Source organism: Gorilla gorilla, chromosome 23 (genome assembly GCF_029281585.2).
Source record: "Gorilla gorilla gorilla isolate KB3781 chromosome 23, NHGRI_mGorGor1-v2.1_pri, whole genome shotgun sequence".
NCBI lineage: Eukaryota > Metazoa > Chordata > Mammalia > Primates > Hominidae > Gorilla > Gorilla gorilla.
In genome coordinates, this window is record NC_086018.1 from 24530415 (window position 1) to 24554353 (window position 23939).

Sequence of the window (23939 nt, forward strand, 5' to 3'; positions counted from 1 at the left end):
AAATGTTAATCTCCTTTGGCAACACCCACATAGTCACACCCAGGATCAATACCTCGTATCCTTCAATCCAATCAAGTTGACACTCAGTATTTACCATCACAATCATCATTATTATTATGGGACTAGGGAGTAAACTTAGCAAAGTGACTGTAAAATCGGGCAGGCTAAAATCGAAGCCTGAGTTCAAATTCAACTCTATCAGATACCCAGTGTATGAGAATTAAATGCACGTGAAGCGTCAGGCATGGTGCACTACACAATAATACACTCAATAGGTGACAGCAATTGTGATTCTTGTCTTGCTGAAAGCGGCCTTAAGGCACACGGAGTTCACTACTTCCACAGGCAGTGTCAAACTCTGGTCACCTCTGGCAAAACGTTATCTCTGCCTTCTACTCACTGGTGCACCGGTTGGGTGCAACGGGTCCCAACCTCTTCCAGGAGTGTTTAGGACAGAAGGATTTTCAGAAAAGACGGGGAATCTCAAATACATAAGGTTAAATAATACCACTGCCTGCGTGGGCATAGTAAGTGGTAATAAGCCCTGAGTAGTCACAAGTTATGAAGCCTTTATCAGTAGATGCTAGGTACATGTTGGTCGCTTGAGACCGATTATCAACTGTCTGCATCAAGACACTTCTGCAAGGTAGGTACCGTTAGTTTTCATGCTTCAGATAAGAAAAAGGAGGTTCAGAGAAGTGAGTAACTTACCCTAGGTTCCACTGCTCATAGGGCTCAAACTCAGGAGTGCTAGAAGTCAGGCCTCGGGCTTGTCTCTCTCTTGCTGTCTAGGTTTGGTGAAGGAGGCTCAGGTTCTTAACTGTACCCAAGCCCTAAATCCCAGTTGACCCCAAGCAGCACCGCCCCTCTCCGTGCCTCGGCAGAGCTGTCTACGAAATGGATTCCCCTCCCCACACCCCAACGGCTTAGACCGAAGCTCGCCTTCCCTGAGCCTTCGTCCCTACTCCCACTGGCGCTGAGTCCCCTTGTGGCCAGCCTTGCTCACCTCTCCGAGGGTCCAGCGTACCAAATTCAGCTTCACAATCCGCGCGAGAAGACCGCCGCTCCTACACCAGAACCCGGAAGCACCGTGGCCGGCGCGCCGGAAATGACGTTGGTCGACAGCGGATGTCTTGCTGGCTGCCAGGGCAGCGTGGTACGCTACGGCGGATATGGCTGCAGAGCGGCGGGCTGGGATCTTAGATAGGAGGGGTGGATTTGCAAGGCCTAGAATAGCTGGGAAGTGGTTTCCCCGCGGAATCGGCCTCCCTACCGCGCCTGCTTTGTACTGTGACGCTCAGCCTGTGATGAATGGTGTGGAATCCGCTGAGCCACCTTGGCCTAAGGAGACTTTACCACTCTGAGATTGTAAATCTGTAAAATAGAGATGTAGGATTAGCCCATAGGGTAGTTGTGGTAAATACTGTGAGACAATAAGGGGCCTGGGACACAGCATTCAAATGGGAATAATGAAGGTCAAGACTGTGATTCCTGTATCTTTGACGCTTTCGGTATAAGCACCGTCGTGGGCACAGGGCAGTGGCCTTTATGCAGGAGTTTAAGAGGGAATGAAGGAATGAATGGGCAAACTCTAGAGTTCCCAAGTATTCTCTCCAGGAGCTGTTTCCATTCTTTTCTTTTCCAGCAGGTTGGTAAATTCATTAATTTATTCATTGATCTAATTAAAATATACTGAGTGCCCCTCACCTGTGCTAGGCCAATGTGATACAATGAGCAGAACAGTCATGGGCCCTCCCTGGGAAGCCCTCACTAGCCCAAGGACTCCTTGTAGACATTTAAGTGTCCACAGGCTCTGGAGTTCCAACGTTGACTGCAATTTAGCAGCTGTGGACCTTGGGCAAGTCATTACATCTAAGCCTGTTTTCTCTTCTGCAAAATGGTTAAGGATTCAATAAGATAAAACTGTAGGCAATGAAAACCGTACCTGGTAACAGTAGGTGCTGAAGAAGTGTTAGCTATTAATTTTTGCTTAATTTTTCTCTCTCTGCTCTGTGTGATGAAAAGATTCAAGAGGCAATTGTTGGAATGTAAAAAGAGCACGGGACTTGGAGTCAAATACTTAAGTCTACCATCAAGTAGTTGTTAAGAATTAAACAACAATTTTTGTGTACCCAGTTAAATGTGGGCTGCTTAGGAATGATGACTGTGTCTTAATGATCTCTGTATTCTTAGTGACATGTAGAATCATTGTGCCTGACACATAGTATGTACTCAGGAAAGAAATGGAAAATGTGGTTTTAGCATTGAAGGCCGGGAGAGAGGGTCTAACAGACTACAAGCCCTGCCAGGAGCAGAGTAAGGGAAACAAAGGAGAAAAGTGTTTTTAGTCTGTGCCTGAATGTATTTACATCTGTTTGTAGCCCAAAAGCCAAAAGCGTACATAAGCTTGGCTTTTCTGTAGCTATGTTTATGGCTTTACAGCAGATTTTATGGAGCTGCAATTACTTTGATCATGAGGGACTGATGCTAGTGGATTTACTTCACCAAATGGAACTCACTTTGTGGCTTCTGAAGAAGGGACCTTTGTGGACTGTCATGGAGTAGTTAAGAGTGCAGGCTCTGATTTAGTGATCAGAGTCTGCATTGTCAGGAATGGGACAAAGTGAAGTTATGTGGCACTTGATAGGATGCCCTGAGAAGATTGCAACATCACCCCTGTGATATTCCTGCTGAAGATCCATAACCTGGATGTAATCATGAGGATATATCAGACAAACCCACGTAAAGAGACATGCTGTATACAAAACTGTAATCTTAGAAAGTGCCAAGGTCATGAAAATCAAAGATAGACCCTGGAACTGTTCCAAACTGGAGGGGACCAAAGAGGCATGACAACTAAACACAACACATGATTCTGAACTGGATCTTTTTGCTTGAAAGGAAGTTACAGGGACAATTGGAAAAGTTTAAATGGGGCCTACGATGCCATGGTAATGATGTGTCCGTGTTAATTTCCTGATTTTCATGGTTGCCTGTTAAGTTACATCAGAGGATGTTCTTGTTTGTTGGAAAGTAAATCAATGTATTTGGCAGGGGATAAGGCATCAAATGGTCACCTTAATTTCAAATTATTACAGGGAAAATGTTTCTCTCTGTACTTAATAACTTTTTTGCAATTTCTTAAAATGAAAGCTCTGGAGTAAAAACTTCAAGGATCCAAATCTCCACTTTGCTACTTCTTAGGTGTGGGCCCGAGGGCAGGTTGCTTCACCTCTCTACACCTCAATTTTTCCATTTGTAGATTGGGGATAATGACAGTACTGATCTAAGAGAGTTGTTTTCAGAAAAACAAAAACAGAAACTGATAATTGGTGCATGTAAAGCTCCTGGCATGGTAAGAGCTTTCTGAATGATTGTGGCTATATTCGTATTTATTTATTTATTTATTTGTTTATTTATTTATTGAGACAGAGTCTCACTCTGTCGCCCAGGCTAGAGTGCAGCGGCACAATCTTCGCTCATTTGCAACCTCTACCTCCCAGATTCAAGTGATTCTCATGCCTCAGCCTCCCGAGTAGCTGTCATTACAGTCGCAGCTGTAGTGATTCTCATGCCTCAGCCTCTCGAGTAGCTGGCGTTACGCCGCCACGCCCAGCTAATTTTTGTTTTTTTATTTGTTTTAATTTTTTTTTCCCCCAGACAGAGTCTCACTGTGTCACCCAGGCTGGAGTGCAGTGGCACAATCTCAGCTCACTGCAACATATGCTTCCCGGGTTCAAGCAATTCTCCTGTCTCAGCCTCCTGAGTAGCTGGGATTACAGGTGTGCGCCACCACGCCTGGCTACTTTTTGTATTTTTATTAGAGATGGGGTTTCAACATGTTGGCCAAGCTGGTTTCGAACTCCTGACCTCGTGATCCACCTGCCTTGGCCTCCCAAAGTGCTGGGATTACAGGCGTGAGCCACTGCGCCAGCCTTCATTTTTAAAAACCCAATGTCATACCCCTTTCAGTCCTAAAAATCCATGGTTTTTCAGGATTTCTGGGATCAAATGCCCAGCCTTTGAAAAACAAGGAAAAGTTTTACAAGGCAACCGGAGCTTTAGGTTCAAGGTCTCATATCTATCATGATCTCCTGTCATTTCCCAGAGGGGAAAAAAAAACAAAAACGTTGCTTTGAGATTTGGGAACATCCACACTCATTTCTACATTCCCAATGAGGTACTCAGACATGTGGCCTTCGCAGAACGGGTTGCCAAGCAACAAGGCTCCTTGGGCAGAAGGAGTCTGGCAGGGCCCTCCAGCACTCATGGGTCTATACCTCTCTTTTCACAGCTGAGGCGGTGGGGGAGCCCCTGGCAGAGGGGAGGTGCCAGCACCACACAGTGAGTTTAAGGACAGGGCCAGGCCTGAAACCCAGGAGCTCAAACTCCCAGGCAGGTGCTTTCTTTGCAAAACCATGCATGGGGTCCCACATCATGATTCCTGTGTGTTCAGGGCCACAGAGCCAAACTCTGCAGACATCATCTCTTTGATTCTTCAACCTTCTAAGGTAGTTTGTTATAACCCCAGAGTCCACATTCCTAATCTCTTATTTCTACAGCCTATGCCATACAGCACACTTTCCATATTGCCTACAAAAGATTTGGGGAAAAAAATATCCTCACTCAGTTACAACTTTAAATAGGTTGGTACCATAGAAACAATCCATAAGTGGCATTTCAAAGCTGATATATTTAAAGACTAGCACATGTACTTTTTCTAGGACAGTGACATTATACAGTTGCACATGGCTTATTCTTATTTTGCATTTTGTCCCAAAAATATATATGGTGTCCTGAACTTGGCAGAATTGAGAACCCAGATCAGCTGAGATTAGCAATTTGATTTCCCTCTAAATGTTTCTTACAGATGGTTTCTACCCTACTTATCTTTCAAGAATTCGTGAAGACTCTATCCTTATATGGAAAGCTGGAACATGAGGTTCCTTAGGCTCGGGGTGTTATCTGTAAATTAAATATCCGCAAAACACAGTAAGGGGAGAAATCACAGCCTTCATCATTCATTTATTCATTTGTCATTAACAAATATTTAATGAGTACCTACGTGTTATCTATTGCAGTATAACAATTACCTCCAAACCTAGCAGCTTGCAACACCAGTAAACATTATCTCACATAATTTCTTTTGGTAGGAATTTGAGAGTGGCTTAGCTGGGTGGTTCTGACTCAGGGTCTTTCATGGGATTGCAGCCATCTGAAGGCTTGACCAGGGCTGGATGACCAACTTCCAAGGTGCTTCTCTCACATAGCTGGCAAACTGGTGCTGGTTGTTGGCAGGTTTCAGTTTCTTGCCATGTGAGCCTCTACACATGGTTACCAAGTGTCGTTATGACATAGTGGCTAGCTTCCCTCAAAATGAGCAAAGCAAGAGAGAGCAAGGCAGAAGCCACAAGGTCTTTTATGGCCTAGTCTTGGAGTCACACTGTCATTTCTGCAATATCTTTTTTTTTTTTTTTTGAGACGGAGTTTTGCTCTGTCACCTAGGCTGTAGTACAGTGGCGCAATCTCGGCTCACTGCAACTTCTGCCTCCCAGGTTCAGGCAATTCTTCTGTCTCAGCCTCCTGAGTAGGTGGGACTACAGGCGCATGCCACCACACCCGGCTAATTTTTGTATTTTTATTAGAGACGGGGTTTCACCATATTGGTCAGCCTGGTCTTGAACTCCCGACCTCAGGCAATCCACCTGCCTCAGCCTCCCAAAGTGCTGGGATTACAGGCATGGGGGACCACGCCTGGCCCATTTCTTTTTTTATTTTCTTTATTTTTTATATTTATTTATTTATTTATTTTTTGAGATGGAGTCTTGCTCTGTCACCGGGCTGGAGTGCAGAGGCACAATCTCAACTCACTGCAACCTCCACCTCCCAGGTTCAAGCGATTCTTCTGCCTCAGCCTCCCGAGTAGCTGGGACTACAGGTGTGTGTCACCATGCCCAGCTAATTTTTTATATTTTTAGTAGAGATGAGGGTTTCACCATGTTGGCCAGGATGGTCTTGATCTCTTGACCTCATGATCGACCCACCTCGGCCTCCCAAAGTGCTGGGATTACAGGTGTGAGCCACCGTGCCCGGCTGCGCCTGGCCCATTTTTGCAATATCTTATTGGTTACACATTCAGCCCTATATAGGGTTGCCAGATGTAGTAAATAAAAATACAGGATGCCCAATTAAACTTGAAGTTTAGATAAAACAATGAATAATAGTATATGTATGTCTCGTAAAATATTGCAAAATACTAAAAAATTATCTGAAATTCAAATTTAACCACCATCCTGTATGGAACCCTAACCCTATTCACTGCACAAAGGAAAAACATGCCAAAGTGGGTGTGAATACCAGGAGGCCAGGTTCACTGGGGGCCATCTTGGAAGCTGGCTTCTACAACCCTAACATGCTGGGCATGGTAGACTAGGGGATAAATGGTAAACAATGAAAAATAATGATTCCTGTTCTCATGCAGTTTGTAGCCTGTTGAATAAAATCAACTTGAATCAACCCAGCAGGAAAATAAATACAAAACCTTAACGATTATAAAAGTGCTTCAGAGAGAAATAGCTGATGCTTGGGACAGCGATGGGGTCCTCATCAAAATAGCCACTTTTTTTTTTTTTTTTTTTGAGACAGGGTCTTGCTCTGTCTCCCAGGCTGGAGTGCAGTGGCATAATCATAGCTCACTGCAGCCTCAACCTCCTGGGCTCAAGTAATCCTCCTGCCTCAGCCTTTCGAGTAGCTTGGACTACAGGCTGCAGTAGCCAAACTCAGCTAATTTTTTAAGATCTTTTCGTAGCGATGAGGGCTCACTATGTTGCCCAGGCTGGTCTTGAACTCCTGGCTTCAAGTGATCCACCTTGGCCTCCCAAAGTGTTGGGATTATAGGCGTGAGACACCTCACCTAGCCCACTTTTGCTTTATAGATTTGAGTTTTTACATGTGATTTGATTTGTCTCTATGGGCGTATAAGGGGTATATGGAGGGTTCTGTTGCTAAAAGAAGGAAATAAAACCCTGAAATGCAAGGTTTTGAATCTTAGCAAAATCCATAAGCACACACAAATGAATGCACATAAACATGGCGAAAACTGAATAAGGTCTGTAGTCTAGTTAACAGTTTTTACTAATGCTAATTTCCTGGTTTTGCTATTGCACTACAGTTGCATCAGATATCAGCATTGGGGGAAGCCAGGTGAAGGACACATGGAACCCTTTGCAACACTTTTTCCACTTCACATGAGTCTACAATTATTTCAAAATAAAAAGTTAATAAACAACCCATTAAAAAAAAAGCAGCTGTTGTTTGGAAATGGAAACAAGGTTAGATCAAAATAATCCAGACTTGGCGGGGTGCGGTGGCTCATGCCTGTAATCCCGGCACTTTAGGAGGCCGAGGTGGGTGGATCACCTGCGGTCAGGATTTCAAGACCAGCCTGACCAATATGGCAAAACCCCATCTCTACCAAAAATACAAAAATTAACTGGGCGTCGTGGCATGTGCCTGTAGTCCCAGCTCCCTGGGGGGCTGAGACTGGTAAGTTGCTTGAATCCAGGAGGCGGAGGTTGCAGTAACTCGAGATCTCGCCACCGCACTCCAGCCATGATAGAGCAAGACTCAGTATCAAAAAAAAAAAAAAAAAAAAAAAAATCCAAATTCATGAAAGGACTGGAGGAGGGCCTGATGTGGTGGAGCCAGGAATTCTGTCTGAAGAAAAAGAATTCTATTTTTTTTTTTGAGATGGAGTTTCGCTCTTGTTGCCCAGGCTGGAGTGCAATGGTACAATCTCGGCTCACTGCAACCTCCACTTCCCGGGTTCAAGCCATTCTCCTGCCTCAGCCTCCCGAGTAGCTGGGATTACAGGCATGGGCCACCACGGCCAGCTAATTTTGTGTTTTTAATAGAGATGGGGTTTCTCCATGTTGGTCAAGCTGGTCTTGAACTCCCTACCTCAGGTGATCCGCCCACCTAGGTCTCCCAAAGTGCTGGCATTACAGGTGTGAGCCACCATGCCCAGCAGGAATGGAATGCTTATTGTTAATTATCCTGAGCAGTGTGGGTTTAGAACACAGAATGAGGCCAACTTTGAGGATAGGGGTAAGAGGTGTCCTCCTGGTTCTGGGCCCAGATGTGGGGACCGGTGAGGCCTAGAACACTTCCATTGGTAGGACCAGTTGTCCCTGGTCCCAAGGAAGAGGCTGGGGAAACCCTCAAAGAAGCCTGGGTTTTTTGGTGACCTAGCCTCTTAATTTAAATAGTAGACGAAAGAAATGTTTTCATTTTCTACCCCAAAATGAAGAAAGGGAACATTCTGGTGACATTGGTGTATCCCAGAGATCTGAAAGCCATTTGCTGACCCACAATTGAGGCTGATCAATTGTTTTTTAAGGATAACTGTGGCCAATTGTTGATGGGTTTTCTGTTGTTGTTGTGGTTTGTTTTTTGTTTTTTGAGACAGGGTCTCATTCTGTCAACCCAAGCTGGAGTGCAGGCAGTGGCACAGTCAAGGCTCACTGCAGCCTTGTCCTGCTGGGCTTAAGTGGTCCTCCCACCTCAGCCACCCAAGTAGCTGGGACTACAGGTGCTTGCCACCATGCCCAGCTAATATATTTTTTTGAGACGGAGTCTCACTCTGTCGCCCAGGCCAGAGCGCAGTGGCACAATCTCGGCTCATTGCAACCTTTGCCTCCCAGGCTCAAGTGATTCTCCTGCCTCCGCCTCCTGAATAGCTGGGATACAGGCGTGAGCCACCACGCCCGGCTAATTTTTTTGTTTTGTTTTCTTTTGAGACAGGGTCTCACTCTGTCACCCAGATTGGAGTGCAATGCCTCAGTCTTGGCTCACCACCACAACCTCTGCCTCCCAGGCTCAAGCGATTCTCTTGTCTCAGCCTCCTGAGTAGCTGGGATTACAGGCATGCACCACTACCACCCAGCTAATTTTTTTGTATTTTTAGTAGAGAGGAGATTCACCATGTTGGCCAGGCTGGTCCTGAACTCCTGACCTCAAGATCCACCCGCCTTGGTCTCCCAAAGTGCTGGGATTACAGGTGTGAGCCACCACACCCAGCGTCCCGCTAATTTTTTCTTTTTTTTTTTTTTTTTGTATTTTTAGTAGAGACAGGTTTTTACCATGTTGGCCAGGCTGATCTCGAACTCCTGACCTCAGGTGATCCGCCCGCCTCAGCCTCCCAAAGTGCTGGGATTATAGGCATGAGCCACCACACCCAGCTCGAGCTAATTTTTTAAACTTTTTGTAGAGACAAGGTCTCATTATTTTGCCCAGGCTGGTCTCGAACTCCTGGACTCTTGTGACATTTGTTCAGGGGGAAGCCAACACCATGTATGAAGTTTAACCACCCTGAGATGGCCATGTCCTGAAGAAGCCCAGTCTAGCCATGCGGAGAGACTACATGCATAAGAGGTACCCCACTAAGCCTCTAGATGCTCCAACCATCCCAGCCGAGGTACCAGACAAATGAATGAAGAAATCTTCAGCTGCCATCTGACTAGAGAACCACCAGGTCACTCTAGTTAATTCCCAAAACTGAGCGGTTTTTTTTTTTTTTTTTCAGACAGGGTTTCACTCTGTCCCCCGGGCTGGACTGCAGTGGTGTAATCACAGCTCACTGCAACCTCCACTTCCAAGGCTCAAGTGATTCTACCTCAGCCTCCCCAGTAGCTGGGACTACAGGCACATGCCACTGTGCCTTTTTTTTTTTTTCTTTTTTTCTAGAGACCAGGGTTTCACCATGTTGCGCAGGCTGGTCTTGAATTTCTGGGCTCAAGTGATCCTCCTGCCTTGGCCTCCCAACTTACTGGGATTACAGGCCACTGGGATTACAGTTCTAGCCACTGCACCTAGCTAGAACTGAGAGATTTAACAAGTTGTGGCCAGGCGCGGTGGCTCACGCATGTAATGCCAGCACTTTGGGAGGCCAAGGCAGGTGAATCACCTGAGGTCAGGAGTTCGAGACCAGCCTGGCCAACATGATGAAACCCCATCTTTACTAAAAATACAAAAATTAGCCAGGTGTGGTGGCGGGTGCCTGTAATCCCAGATACTCTGGAGGCTGAGGCAGGAGAATGGCTTGAACCCAGGAGGCGGAGGTTGCAGTGAGCCAAGATCACACCATTGCACTCCAGCCTGGGTGACAAGAGTGAAACTCTCTCAAAAAAACATACAAACAAACAAACAAAAAAACAAGTTGTTTTAAGTCACTCAGTTTGGGGCTGCTTGGTTGGGCCGCAAGAGATGAGTGGAACAATGAATGAGACTGGATGTCCTCTGCTACCCAATGACTGGCAACCATGAGCTTCCTGGGTCTGTAATTCCATCAGCTGTCCATCCCTTACCCTGGAATGGTAGAGGATTTATTCTTTGGGTAGACATAGGTTAAGAGTTTTTTTGTTTTTTTTTTTTTGTTTTCAATGAAAACAAACAAAAATTGCCAAGCCCTTTGGAGGCCCTGATGGCTCAACCAGGTTGGTGGCTGCTAACGAGAGTGAAGATCTATATTCAGTCCATCTAGTACATGTGCAGAAGACCCCAGATCATGACTACAAATGGCTATCAGTTGGACAAACATACATCCTGATGAGAAGATATGGTTGGTTCATCACCTTTTATTTCACAATATTAATAGTAATCATTATAGCTACCATTTATTAAGCCTTCACCATGGGGCTGTTAAGTCTTCATTGCTTAGCTTTACTAAACTAGATAATGTGTTTGCTTATCTCATGGATTTCTCTTAACCATCCCCTGAGATCCCCCTATAGTTCTTATCCCTTTACCCCCATTTTACAGGAGAGGAAAACTGAGGCTCAGAGAAGGGGAGTCACTTGGCCACAGTCGCACAGTTGGAAAGTGGTAGAGCCAGGATGAGACGCTAATTCTGACTCCAAAGCTAGTTATATATAATAATAGCACCCAAGTAATGTATAGATTACCATGTTTTCACATATGGCAAATTAAGGAATCAGAATGAATGACGCATGCTGCCCAAGCTGGACAGAGGATGGGCCAGGGCACAAGTGACGGCTGACCCACTGCTCCATGGAACCCCCAAGAAAGGCTCTAGAACAAAGCTCTGATTTCACAGTGAGATTAAAATTCTGCCCAAATCAGGGTACATGGGTGGAATTCATCAAAAAAGTTAATATGTATGCCTTTCACCCCAGCAATTCTACTTCTCATTTTGCAGAGACTCACTCATACAGTGGCATCAAGAGGTTATATGTGCAGAAGAACGTCCACTGCAGCTTTGCCAGTAGCGATAAAAACTGCTAACAGCCTAAAGGGCCTAGCCGAAGTGGAATGCTCAAAAAAGATGGTTTGCTCTAGAACAGGAAGCTGGTAAAAGGAGTGGTGTTAGATCAGCACATGTTCACATCAGAAATGCTCCAGGAGCCAGGTGCGGTGGCTCACGCCTGTAAACCCAACTCTTTGAGAGGCTGAGGCAGGATTGCTTGAGCCCAGGAGTTTGAGACCAGCCTGGGCAACATACTGATTCCCCTCTTTACAAAAAATAAAAAGTTAGGTAGGTGTCATGGTCCAGCTACTCAGGAGGCTGAGGTGAAAGGACTGCTTGAGCCAAGGAGTTAGAGGTTGCAGTGAGCTGTTTGCAGGAGTTAGAGGTTGCAGTGAGCTGTGTTTGCAGGAGTTAGAGGTTGCAGTGAGCTGTGTTTGTGCCACTGCACTGCAGCCTGAGCAACCAAGCGGGACTCTGTCTCCAAAACAAACAAACAATCCTCCAGAGCAATCTGTTAAATTACATTTTGGAATAACCTATTCAAAATGGTTTTTTCCATACGTCTTTAAGATGATAATATTTATATGTTCAAAAATTTAAAGTCTGGAAGACTATGTACAAACGGAAAATGGTAGCATTACCTTTAGGAGCTATTGAGAGGAAGTACAAATAGAGCCACTTGCCTTCTTACTATCAATTCCGATTGTCCCATGTTTTATAATATATTCATGTAGTACTCTAAACAAAATCTTTTCAGATCAAATCAGGGGAGATGAAATGAGAGTGGATTCTGAGCCTAGTTTTTTTCAGGGAACAAGACCCAGTGCTACCACTTGGGGGCTAGAAACAGAAATTGTATTTATTTTATTTTGTTTATTTTATTTTTGAGATGGAGTCTTACTCTGTTGCCCAGGCTGGAGTGTACTAGCATGATCTTGGTTCACTGCAACCTCTGCCTCCTGGGTTCAAGCAATTCTCCTGCCTCAGCCTCCCAAGTAGCTGCAACTACAGGCATGCGCCACGACGCCCAGCTAATTTTTGTATTTTTAGTAGATGGGGTTTCGCCATGTTGGCCAGGCTGGTCTGGAACTCCTGACCTCAGCTTATCTGCCCACCTCAGCCCGGCCTCTTTATTTTCTTTCAGTGTTTTCCCAGGAAGTTCTCTGAACAGCCAGGGTCTTCACAGATGGACTTCTCATAAAAGGTAACTCCTGGAACCAGACATAAATTTTTTTTTTGGTGTGTGTGGTGATGGGATACGTAGCTGTCGCCAGATTCTCAAAGGGACAGTGTCACACTTAACAGAGCAAGGAGAGTAATCGGTGATTGGTGAATGATCATTTATCAGAGACTGTGTGTCAAACATTTAAAAAATAAAAAGTAACTGCTGAAGAAATGAACACAAAGGGTCACACCTTCAAAAAAGCCTAATTTCCATTCCAGAGCAATCTCAAGACAAGGAAAAATAAGAGCTGCTTCACACTGAGGGCTTATCTGGTATCAAGGACCACCGCCAATGTCATCCATTAGCCATCCCCAATAAACCCATGAAGTTCAGCCTGAACAGCATAGAAAGACCTCGTCTCTACAAAAAAAAAATTTAAAAAGCAGCCAGGTGTGGTGGCACATGCCCAGCTACTCAGGAGGCTAAGATGGGAGGATCACCTGACCCTAGGAGACCGAGGCTGCAGTGAGCTATGATCACGCCACTGTACTCTAGCCTGAGTGACAGAGCGAGATTCTGTCTAAACACACACATACACACATACACAGCATGAAGTTTTAACTTCCCCATTTTACAGATGAAGAGACAAAGTCTCAAGCCATACAGCCAGTAGGTCAGCCTGACTCCAAAAACCTATGCCCCAAGCCACAATAAGTCACTGCCTTCCAAAAGCCTCATATTATCATGAGATATAAGGCAAGGAGGTATGGGTAAAACACCTTAACCCTTAAAGATACAAACTTATTGTAGGCCCAGTTGGTCCCTCAGCATTTGGGGACTGTGCTATAAGGGTTAACTCAGCAGGCTTGAAGTGTCCAAACCCAGCACATCTCAAAGAAAAAAATGGCCTTAATGGGCTCCTGGGAGATAACCTCTAAGTCCTTGGAATATCCTCCCAAGTAGGGGTGTCTTTGTATACCTCAGGCCTTGGGCCATACCAGGCCAGATAGTTTGTGCTAATAATGTGATTTATGGTGGGGACCTTGGGCCATGCTGTATCATTTTGACCTCTGGAGCAGCTGGTGATTAAGTAACTAAAGTCGGTCATGTGATTGCTCTATGTGACTGACATGCAATAAAAACCTAGACCCCAAGGCTAGGGTGAGCTTTCTGGCTGGTAATATTTAGTACGTGTTGTCACATATCATTGCTGGGAAAATTAAGTGTGTCTGTAAGACTCTACCAGGAGATGACAACTGGAAGCTTGAGGCTGGTCTCTCCCGGACTCTGCCCTATATGCACCTTTTTCTTTTGTTGATTTTATTTTTGAGATGGAGTCTTGCTCTGTCACCCAGGCTGGAGTATAATGGCGCGATCTCCGCTCACTGCAACCTCCGCCTCCCAGGTTCAAGCCTCCTGAGTAGCTGGGATTACAGGTGCACACCACCACGCCCAGGTAATTTTTGTATTTTTAGTAGAGATGGGGTTTCACCATGTTGGCCAGGCTGGTCTCGAACTCCTGACCTCAGGCGATCTGCCTGCCTTGGCCTCCCAAAGTGCTGGGATTACAGGCGTGAGCCACTCCACCCGGAATCTTTTGCTGATTTTAATGGTTATCCTTTTGCTGTAATAAACCATAACCATAAGGATAATAGCTCTTCTGAATTCTGAGTTCTTCTAGCCAATCATCGATCCTGGGGGTGGCCCTGGGGACCCTGACACAGGAATTCGGCTGTGCCTTACATGCACCTATATTCTCCAGCTTTTTGCTCATCACAAATCTACCTGACAAAATCCAGTATGGAAAGAAAAAAAAAAACCCCTATTCATTCAGTAAAGTAAGGCACAAACAAATGAGCCTCTGTTCACTTTATTCAAAGAGTATTTTTTTTCTCTCTGAAACTAGGTAGAACTGAGGAGGAATCAAAGAAAGCCTCATATATTAAACTCTTAAATAGATTCTTTGAATTCAAAGTAAGGGTCAATAGGAGAGGCACAGGTTGTGGGCCTTGTCCCAGCAAACAAAGCCACCAAGGCAGTCCTGCAAATTAAGGAGGATGGCAAATCTGTCTCTTAAAAAAAAGTTCTTGAGGGGAAAAATATAAAATACCTAAGTTTCAAAAGCCGGACTACTTCCATACCCTTCATTCTCTACCCTGGAGTGTCCAGAGATAGAGAGTTTCAAGGTACGTTTTCAATGATTCAGCTTTTGCAAACATATGCAAATACATTCCTCATCAGCAGTCCTGTTTTGGCGATTAATAGCAAGCAATATGCTTGGATTAGAGGTCCGATTTCCAATTAAATGCAGTTTCTTCTCTTCTTGGCAATGAAGTCATTTGCGGAGATCTGAAAGTGGGGAAGACTGTGTTAGGCTCAGAGTAACAATTCTGAAATAGATCATTTATATTTATACATGTGATTGCAGAACATACTGTCTTCATCCATTCGCATAAGCATGTAATGTTTTAAGAATGCATCCCAGATGGCCAGAGAGAGTTTCAATTTAAAAACGTTTCCTGGGTTCTTCCCCACATCTCATCTTGCATCCACTTGACCTCAAATATACACTTTTCTTATGGACACAGAGCAAATGACAGTGATTATGTGATAAATACTGATGAATTCTTGGAGGCAAGAGAAGGACTCATGTTTGTTCAAGGCCAACTCTGTACCCAGGATCAGCTAAAGCACCTCTATATGGTATCTCATTTAAACAGTAAAACAAGTAACAAATCTGCTTTTGTCAGTGAGAAGGTCCAGGATTCTACTAATGATCTGCAGAAAGGGAGCGAGGGAACAGCTAGTGAGGAACAGGCAGGAAAGCTGTTTTTCATGAGAGGGTTCTTTTCTTTGGAATAGAACTATGGGATCTTGGGTAGGTGTGGTGGCTCATGCCTGTAATCCCAGCACTTTGGGAGGCTGAGGCGGGCAGATCACTTGAGGCCAGGAGTTTGAGACCAGCCTGGCCAACATGGTGAAACCCCATCTCTACTAAAAATACAAAAATTAGCTGGGTGTGGTAGCGCACACTTGTAACCCCAGCTACTTGGAAGGCTGAGGCACGAGAGTCACTTGAACCCCAGAAGGTGGAGATTGCTGTGAGCTGAGATCGTGCCACTACACTCCAGCCTGGGGAACAGGGTGAGACTCTGTCTCAAAAACAAAAACTCTGGGATCTTAGTGCAACTCAAGATGGGAACCCTGATAATGACAGAGTCCTTGCAGGTTGGAGCAAAGTAAATTGAAAGAAAAACTAAAACATATGCTGATTGTTTAAAAATAGATAAAGAGACTAAAAACAAGAGTCCAAGCTGGAAGGTGTTTCCATGTAAAATAACCTCTCTTGAGGTTTCCTTTAACCTGATCATAGAGGCTGGGGGATAGAAGGAAGTGAGCTCACTCATGCAGCCTTAACTCCAGTGCCCAAGTCCATAGCGAGGGCCCAGCACTTCACGGTTTCCAAGCACTCCCACCTGGGCCAGCTCACGCCATCTCATGGCCAACCTCAGAGGTGGGCAATGATGAATCCCCATTCTCCAGATGAAGAAAACAGGGGCTGAAGGAAGTTAAACCTGGAGATCTTAAATCTTTGAATTACCAAGTTCAAAAAATCCCTTTCCCCACCCCTTAGTAGAATATGGATGGATAAATGTGCACTTAAAATCATTCACTAAAAGCAAACCTGGGAGGAATTCTGTCCCTTGGTGGCTGTGTAGCCTTGGGCAAGTCAAAGCCCTTCCTTCTCTGTGCTTTGGTTTTCTCTTCTGTAAAATGGAATGATCATGTCATCCGCCTCCCAAGGATGCTGAGGGTTAAATGAGTAACACAGGACCAGTACCTGGCCCAACGGCCATGGGGGTTATTCTTAGAACAGAACGACTTGTGACTGTTATTAGAACATTAATTGCTTTGGTCCAACGCTGATGCTGTTTTTAGAAGCCAGACTGGCAGACAGCATTCTGTGCAAAAATGGTTCCAGAATCTCCCCCTCCCCCATCATAGTGGTGCTTCCTGCCCCATCCCCAGTGTCAGACAAACCTTTTTCTGGTTGGTTCAGCGTTAATCCCTCTCCCTGTCCTTGATCCAGAGCTAGAAAACTAAGCCTTGATTCTATAAATAGCACCCCCAGTCTGTCACCATGGAAACCTCTGATGGGGCTGGGTCAGCCCACCCTAGTGGACATGTCTACCCCAGGGAGGCTCTGGAAGGACAGAAAAGTGGCTTTTCAGAAAAGTGGCTCCGGGGCCACCCAGAAGCAGCGGGAACCCCCAGTGAAGTCCACAGGCTTACCTGGAAATCACGAGCTTCCTAAGTGGGAGGAGGTGCTGTTCTGGTTCACCTGGAGAAAGACAATACACAGAAGAAGGGGTCACGGCCAGGTGAGGGATGCCTCGCTGTCTTGAGGCTCACCCCTCAGCATCATTGAGTCATGCACATGCTTATTCATGGAGTATTTACTGTACATCTACTATGTGCCAGGTGCTGGGATAGCGTGGTGAGCAGGACAGACCCAAACCTAGGATCACGGAACTTACGTTCGAGTTGAAGAAAAAGCCTATTGAACACGCACAGATGCAAGAAAATGTCAAACTTGGGCAATGTGACAGGCTGCTATGAGTGATCAGTATCTGTGCTACTTCAAAAACGGTGGCCAGGAAAGGACTCTACAAGATGGCATTTCAGCTGTGGTATAATAATAAATATTTGTTCATTGTCCCCAGTTCCTGGCACATAGCTCCCCAAACTCTTGGAATCTCTGAAGGAATAAGGGTATCTTGGCCGGGCACCATGGCTCATGGCTGTAATCCCAGCGCTTTGGGAGGCCGAGGCGGGTGGATCACCTGAGGTCAGGAGTTCGAGACCAGCCTGGCCAACACGGCAAAACTCTGTCTCTACTAAAATACAAAAATTAGCCGGGTGTGGTGGTGGGCACCTGTAATCCCAGCTACTCAGGAGGCTGAGGCAGGAGAATCGCTTGAACCCGGGAGGCAGAGGTTGCAGTGAGCCAAGATCATGCCACTGCACTCCAGCCTGGGCGACAGAGGGAGACTAGGTATCAAAAAAACAAAAAAAAAAAACAACAAAAAAAAACGTATCTTTTGCATGCTAATGACATGACTAATGGCTGGGGGTCCCTAGATAGCTTCAGGATTAGGGGAAGGGGTCTCAGAAAGACCAAGGCATGATTAGAGGGTTGGAACTTTTTTTGTTGTTTGAGACGGAGTCTCACTGTGTTGCCCAGGCTGGATGGAGTGCGGTGGTGCAATCTTGGTTCACTGCAACCTCCGCGTCCTGAGCTCAAGCAATTCTCCTGCCTCAGCCTTCCAAGTAGCTGGGACTACAGACGTGTGCCACCACAAACGGCTAATATTTTTTGTATTTTTAGTAGAGACAGGGTTTCACCATGTTGGCTGGTTTTTGAACTGCTGACCTCAAGTGATCTATCTGCCTGCCTCAGCCTCCCAAAGTGCTAGGATTACAGGCGTGAGCCACCACACCCAGCCAGAGGGTTGGAACTTTAAGACCCACCTGCCTTCTCCCCTCCCTGACCTCCTGGGAGGGGAGAGGGGAGAGGGGCTAGGGGCTAGGAGCTGGAGATTGGGCAATCACCCATGACCCATGATTTAATCAGTCATGCCTCTATGATGAAATCTCTAAATGACAGAATTTGGAAAGCTTCCTGGTTGGTAAACACACTGAGAGGCTGGGAGGGTGTCATGCCTGGAAAGGGCATGGATGTTTTGGGACCCATCCCCCATCCCTCACCCTATGCTTCTTCCATTTGACTGTACCTGAGTTGTATTCTTTTTTATGAGACAGGGTCTCACTCTGCCACCCAGGCCAGAGTGCAGTGGCACGAACATGTGCCACATGTGCCATACCCAGCTAAGGCTTTCTCTTTTTTGTAGGGAGATGGGGTCTCACTGTGTTGGCCTTGAATTAAAAAAAAAAATAATAATGCGATCTGAGAGCTAGGGACCATGGCTTTTGAGCATTTCCTGGTTGTTTGGGGAGAGGTCCCACTCCCTTTGTGGGAATCAGAGATCTATCTTCTGCTGACGTCAAGAAAGTAGCCAGAATTAGTGAGCACTAATTTAGTATTTGTTTTAACCAAAAAGATGATGTAGGCAGAACAACACAGTGGGGATGAGGAGAATTATCCACAAACTGAAACTTCTCATTTTTGCATGTTGCCTTCGTTTTTGTTGTTGTTGTTGTTGCTGTTGTTTTTAAGAGACAGGGGCTCCAGCGATCCTCCCGCCTCAGCCTCCTGAGAACCTGGGACTGCAGGCATGCCACTGCACCCAACTCCTGCGTGTTGCCTTTTTTTGTCCACCTGAATATGCATTTTTACATTAGTTGCAATTGTATAGTATGAGCTGCTTTGTTTTGCTTTCTTACTATTTTTTCATCATTTGGGTTTCACTAGCACCATTTTGGATGGCTACAGATATTCTGTGGAGTGCATGTACCACTGTTTACTGACTGCTTACCTAAGAGTGGTTCCAATTTTTGCAGTATTTTAAATGACATCACATCCTGATTCTGCCTCTCTTCTGTTGGGTACTGAAGCTCTACTGAATCATTCCCTTAGAATTCACTTTTAAAAAATGGAATCATGCTTGAACCCAGGAGGTGGAGGTTGCAGTGGGCTGAGATGGCGCCACTGCACTCCAGCCTGGGTGACACAGTGAAACCCCATCTCAAAAAAAAAAAAAAAAAAAAAAAGGAATCAGCAGGAGCAGGTGGAAGGGTTCAGATCTTTTGAAGACTCTTGAACAACAAGGCTAAAAGTGTTTTACAAAAGGGTTGGGGTCAGGAGCAGTGGCTCACGCCTGTAATCCCAGCATTTTGGGAGGCCGAGGTGGGTGGATCACTTGAGGTCAGGAGTTCGAGACCAGCCTGGCCAACATGGCGAAACCCCTTTCTACTAAAAATACAAAAATTAGCCAGGCGTGGTGGCCGGTGCCTGTAATCCCAGCTACTTGAGAGGCTGAGGCAGGAGAATTGCTTGAACCTGGGAGGCAGAAGCCGCAGTGAGCCGAGATCACGGCATTGCACTCCAGCCTGGGCAACAAGAGGAGAACTCCATCTCAAAAACAAAAACAAAAACAAAAGGGTTGGGCCAGTTTATACTTCCCTGCCGTGTATGACATATGCAAGATGTCTAGCTGACCTGGGACTGGTTTTTGTTGCTTTTAGGAGCAAAATATGAAGGAATGGCATACCCCCACGCTCAGGAGGGCTGCCCTGCAGATAAGTTGTGTCAAGCCTCTATTTCCAACCCTCATCTCCCTACTGTCCTCCACTGTGCACATAATGTCATTCTGGATGTCGTAAAAACTGGAAATGGTCTTGAAGAAGCTGTTTAGTAAATGGTAGCACATGCATTCCACAGAACACTACGTAGCCATCCAAAATGGTGCCGGTGAAACTCAAAAGATAGGAAAATATTAAGAAAGCAAAACAAGGCAGCTTGAACATGAAAACTGCAATGAACATTCCTGTAAATCACATTGGGGTAGAAACAAAGAAAAATATAATTGCAATGAATGCAAAAGTGCATACGCACTCCAGAGGTTTCGGCCACACTCCCCACTTTCAGGCATTTACAGTTCCCTCTGCTGGGAAGCCTTTCCTATCCAGATCTTTGTGTGGCAGACCTAGTTTTAATCTTTCAGATATTGGCTTATGGGTGTTTTCCAATATCAGTGACCAATTCTCTGATTATCTGGATACCAACCGGGTGTTCAACAATTCAATTCAGTTCTGACACCGGCTCCCAGACTTACTTAGCATCAGCTGCCATAGATTAAGGGCCCAGTTCCACAACTGCCCCACTTTAGATGCCAGCTGCAATGGGGTGCACAGGCTATCCACACTTCTTCCCAGCCAACTTCAAATCTGGAGGTTCCCACAACCCCCACTCTGGTTTGATAATTCACTAGAACAGCTCACAAGACACTAGGGAAAACACTTTACTAACTGCTACCTGTTTATTATAAATAATACAACTCAAGCTTGGGCAACATGCCAAAACCCTGTCTCTACAAAAAACACAAAAATTAGCCGGGCATGATGGTGTGTGTCTGTAGTCTCAGCTACTTGAGGGGCTGAGGTGAGAGGATTGCTTGAGCCCAGGAGATTGAGGCTGCAGTGAGCCATGATCACACCACTGCACTCCAGTCTCAACAAGAAAGAAAGCCCAAGAAAAAGTCCCCACGAAGTCCCTCCAACTGCATTCAAGCCGGAAGACGAAGTGAGAGGCTGCTTCCTGGCAGAAGGGCCACTGAGATGTGGCCCCAGCTGGATCAGTGCTTAGAGACCCTCTGGTCCAGCACGCATCCCCACAGCCCTTTTTTTTTTTGAGATGGAGTCTCGCTCTGTCGCTCGGGCTAGAGTGCAATGGCGTGATCTCGGCTCACTGCAACCTCTGCCTCCCAGGTTCAAGCGATTCTCCTGCCTCAGCCTCCAAAGTAGCTGGGATTACAGGTGTGTGCCACTACGCCCGGATAATTTTTGTATTTTTAGTAGAGACGGGGTTTCACCGTTTTGGTCAGGCTGGTCTTGAACTCCTGATCTCGTGATCTGCCTGCCTTGGCCTCCCAAAGTGCTGGGATTACAGGCAGCCAGCTCACATCCCCCTTTTTATAATGGGAAAACCATCAACCAGAGTGGAGAAGTGACACATCTAAGGGCATACAGCCAGATGGTGGTATAGCTGAGAAAGACAGAATTCGGAATTCCCCTTGGGGTTTCCAACCTGAAAATATCCTTTCAGATTGGCTGGTGTTTTATAGTCCCCTTTCAAGACCTAAGGAAGAGAAAAAGAAGTATCACTATTATGAAAATGGCCAAAAAATAAAATTTAGTCATTCCCAACACATCCGGTCATCCACCCATCCACCTCGCCACCCACCCATCCCTCCATCCAACAAACATTGATTAAGCTCCTCTTCTTCTAGGCATTATTCTAAGCATTGTGTCTGGTTGACATGATGTTAACTAGATATTGGAAATTCCTGTTCCCCTGGAGCTACCATTCTAGAGGGGGCACCAGATAACACACAAGAAAAATAAACACAAATAAACAAGGACATAGCAAACCATGGGAACTGTTGTGAAAAAAGTACAGTAAAGAGGTGGGATTAGGAGTAACCAGGGGGCTGGCTTCTTTTGAGTGGGTGGTCAAGAAGGGACTCTTGGGCCAGGTGCAGTGACTCATGACTGTAATCCCAGCACTTCTGGAGGCCAAGGCAGGAGGATCACTTGAGTCCAGGAGTTTGAGATCAGCCTGGGAAACACACTGAAACCCCATTTCTAAAAAATTAAAAATTAGCTGGGCATGGTGGCATGCACTTATCGTCCCAGCTACTCTGGAGCTACTCCAGCCTCAGCTGGAGGACTGGTTGAGCACGGGAGGTTGAGGCTGCAGTGAAGTATGATCACATCACTCCACTCCAGCCTGAGTGACAGAGCGAGACCCTGTCTCTAAGAAAGTGAATAAATAAAAATAAAAAGGGCCTCTTAAAATAGATAACCTTTGAGCTGAGACCCAAATGACAAGGAAAAATAGGTAGGCTAAGCTCAGAAGAAAAAGCCCTCCAGGCAGAGGCAACAGAGCAAAGGCCCTGAAGTTAGAACCACAACATTTCAGGCCTTTCTGCTAGTAGTCACATTTAAAAATAAAATGAAACAAGGGAGATTAATTCTAATAATATCTTTTATTTAACCTGATATAGCTAATTTTTTTTTTTCTATTGAGACATGGTCTCACTCCCATAGCCCAAGCGGGAGTGCAGTGGTGCGATCACGGCTCACTGCAGCCTCCACTTCCCAGCCTCAGGTGATTCTCCCACCTCAGCCTTCTGAGTAGCTGGGACTATAGGCACGTGCCACCATGCCTGGCTAATATTCAATATTTTTAGTAGAGATGAGGTTTCACCATGTTACCCAGGCTGGTCTCAAACTCCTAGGCTCAAGCAGTCTGCCTGCCTTGGCCTCCAAAAGTGCTAGGATTATAGACGTGAGCCATCATGTCCAGCCTATGTAAAATATTAACATTTCAATATGTAATTTATATAAAAGTGACTAATAAGAAATGTTACATACTTTTTTGTTCTAAGCCTTCAAAATCTAGTGTGTATTTTACACCTAACAGGACCTCTCACTTTGGACTAGCCTCCCGTTACAGAATCAGGGGCCACACATGGCTAGTGGCTACCGTATGGGACACTGCAGGCAGAGACGATTTCATCAGCATAGATGTCCTTTTAGCCACTGTGTTTACTGAGCCCCAGGATCCATTATTGGAACACACAGGGTCCACAGCACACACAGAAGCACACAGGCATGCATGCAAACTCACAGGGCTTAGTGAGAGGACTTATCTTTGCAGTAACAGCCAAGCTATGGCAAAAACTAAACCAGGGATCTAGCACTTGCCAAGACTTGTTGACCGCCCCAGGGAAGAAATCTCTTTGGATGAAAATGAGAGACAGCTTCCATTTTAAATAAACAAACACAAAAAGCTCCAAAGAGTTGATGTTAACCACCAGTGCTCATGAAAATTATTTGTGTTTTATAAAATACATAAAGTCAGGCTTTACTCCAGGAACGTCCAACCCATAGCCTGGGGCAAGCCAGGGTCAGCCAGCCACCTTTTAAGGAGACCCCAGAGGAGCCACTGCTGGGCCCTTGGCTGAGAACAGTGAAGTAAGCAACATCCAGCCCACTACTGCAGTGTCCCCAGCCGGCCCTCGCCTCTGCTTCTGAGAAGCACCTGGGGCTGGATTGTGAGATCACTACCATCTTTTTAATCCAGTTAATTAATTTTTTATTTTGATAATACATGTACAACCCATAGGTAGATAAAAGTATGTAAAACACATAAGTAGGGTTTAAAGATTACTATTATTAAAGAATAATAAAATAAAAATTAATAATATTTATAATAAAAATAACAAACCACATCTGGGTTGAAGCCATTCACCTGTCAATGTCGGCTGGTACGTACGTTGAATCTCTGAGTATTTCCATAAATAGATGTCTGCAAAATCAACTAATGTCAAGAGGAAGAGGAACTCACGAGACCCACAGACAAAGCTTACACTTCAATTACAAGGGCACAGCCCCCAAAGCTCAGTGTTAGTAAATTCTCTTTGTTAAAGAGAGATCAGTGAGTGCTGGAGAGGTGCTAATGACTTTTTAGCACCAAATGGAAACTTTCTTCTTGAGCCAACTGAAGAGTTACAGAACTAAGAGACGATTAACTTTTTTCCGTTGTGATTCAATACAATAACTGTTTACTTCCTAAAATCAGCACACGCTCAGAAATGCTGAGCTTAGCTTAAATTAAAGACTCTGGGTCTTAATGAAGTAAGGGCTGTGAAAGCTCTTCCTCAGGCCTGGGTCCCATTTTCAAATATTTGCCTATAAGGAAGTTAGAACACAGCACTTAAACTAGAAGCTGTAATGGCAACATATAAATAAGGCCATCAACTTGTT

At 45.3% G+C, this 23939-nt stretch overlaps 2 protein-coding genes and 1 long non-coding RNA gene across 11 annotated transcripts in view; 1 reads left to right on the forward strand and 2 right to left on the reverse strand.

The window, feature by feature from the left end:
* The window catches only part of TFIP11 (tuftelin interacting protein 11), a 20643-nt gene extending 19494 nt beyond the window's left edge, over positions 1-1149 (reverse strand). For 4 of the 8 annotated variants that reach the window (XM_004063210.4, XM_019018354.3, XM_055374834.1 and 1 more), the window contains exons 1-2: positions 1007-1149; positions 712-788 (exon numbers count right to left, since the gene is read on the reverse strand). The gene's annotated coding sequence lies outside the window, so the exon portion shown is untranslated. The remainder of the gene's footprint in view (positions 1-711; positions 789-1006) is intronic. The other 4 variants (XM_055374839.2, XM_055374836.2, XM_019018357.4 and 1 more) reach the window with 3 other exon arrangements.
* A 14-nt stretch (positions 1150-1163) lies between these two features.
* LOC129529545 (uncharacterized) lies at positions 1164-3182 on the forward strand. Its single transcript, XR_008675088.1, has 2 exons — positions 1164-1648; positions 2026-3182. It is a non-coding gene; the product is annotated as an uncharacterized lncRNA (long non-coding RNA).
* Positions 3183-14282: 11100 nt separating this feature from the next.
* The window catches only part of TPST2 (tyrosylprotein sulfotransferase 2), a 65317-nt gene continuing 55660 nt past the window's right edge, over positions 14283-23939 (reverse strand). The window contains exons 5-8 of one of the 2 annotated variants that reach the window (XR_002004093.3): positions 21196-21246; positions 16722-16770; positions 16114-16195; positions 14283-14777 (exon numbers count right to left, since the gene is read on the reverse strand). Coding sequence is in view for 1 of the 2 variants with exons in the window: in XM_004063207.4 (XP_004063255.2) it covers positions 16729-16770; positions 21196-21246 (93 nt within the window). In the remaining variant the exon portion in view is untranslated. The remainder of the gene's footprint in view (positions 14778-16113; positions 16196-16721; positions 16771-21195; positions 21247-23939) is intronic. The other variant, XM_004063207.4, reaches the window with a different exon arrangement.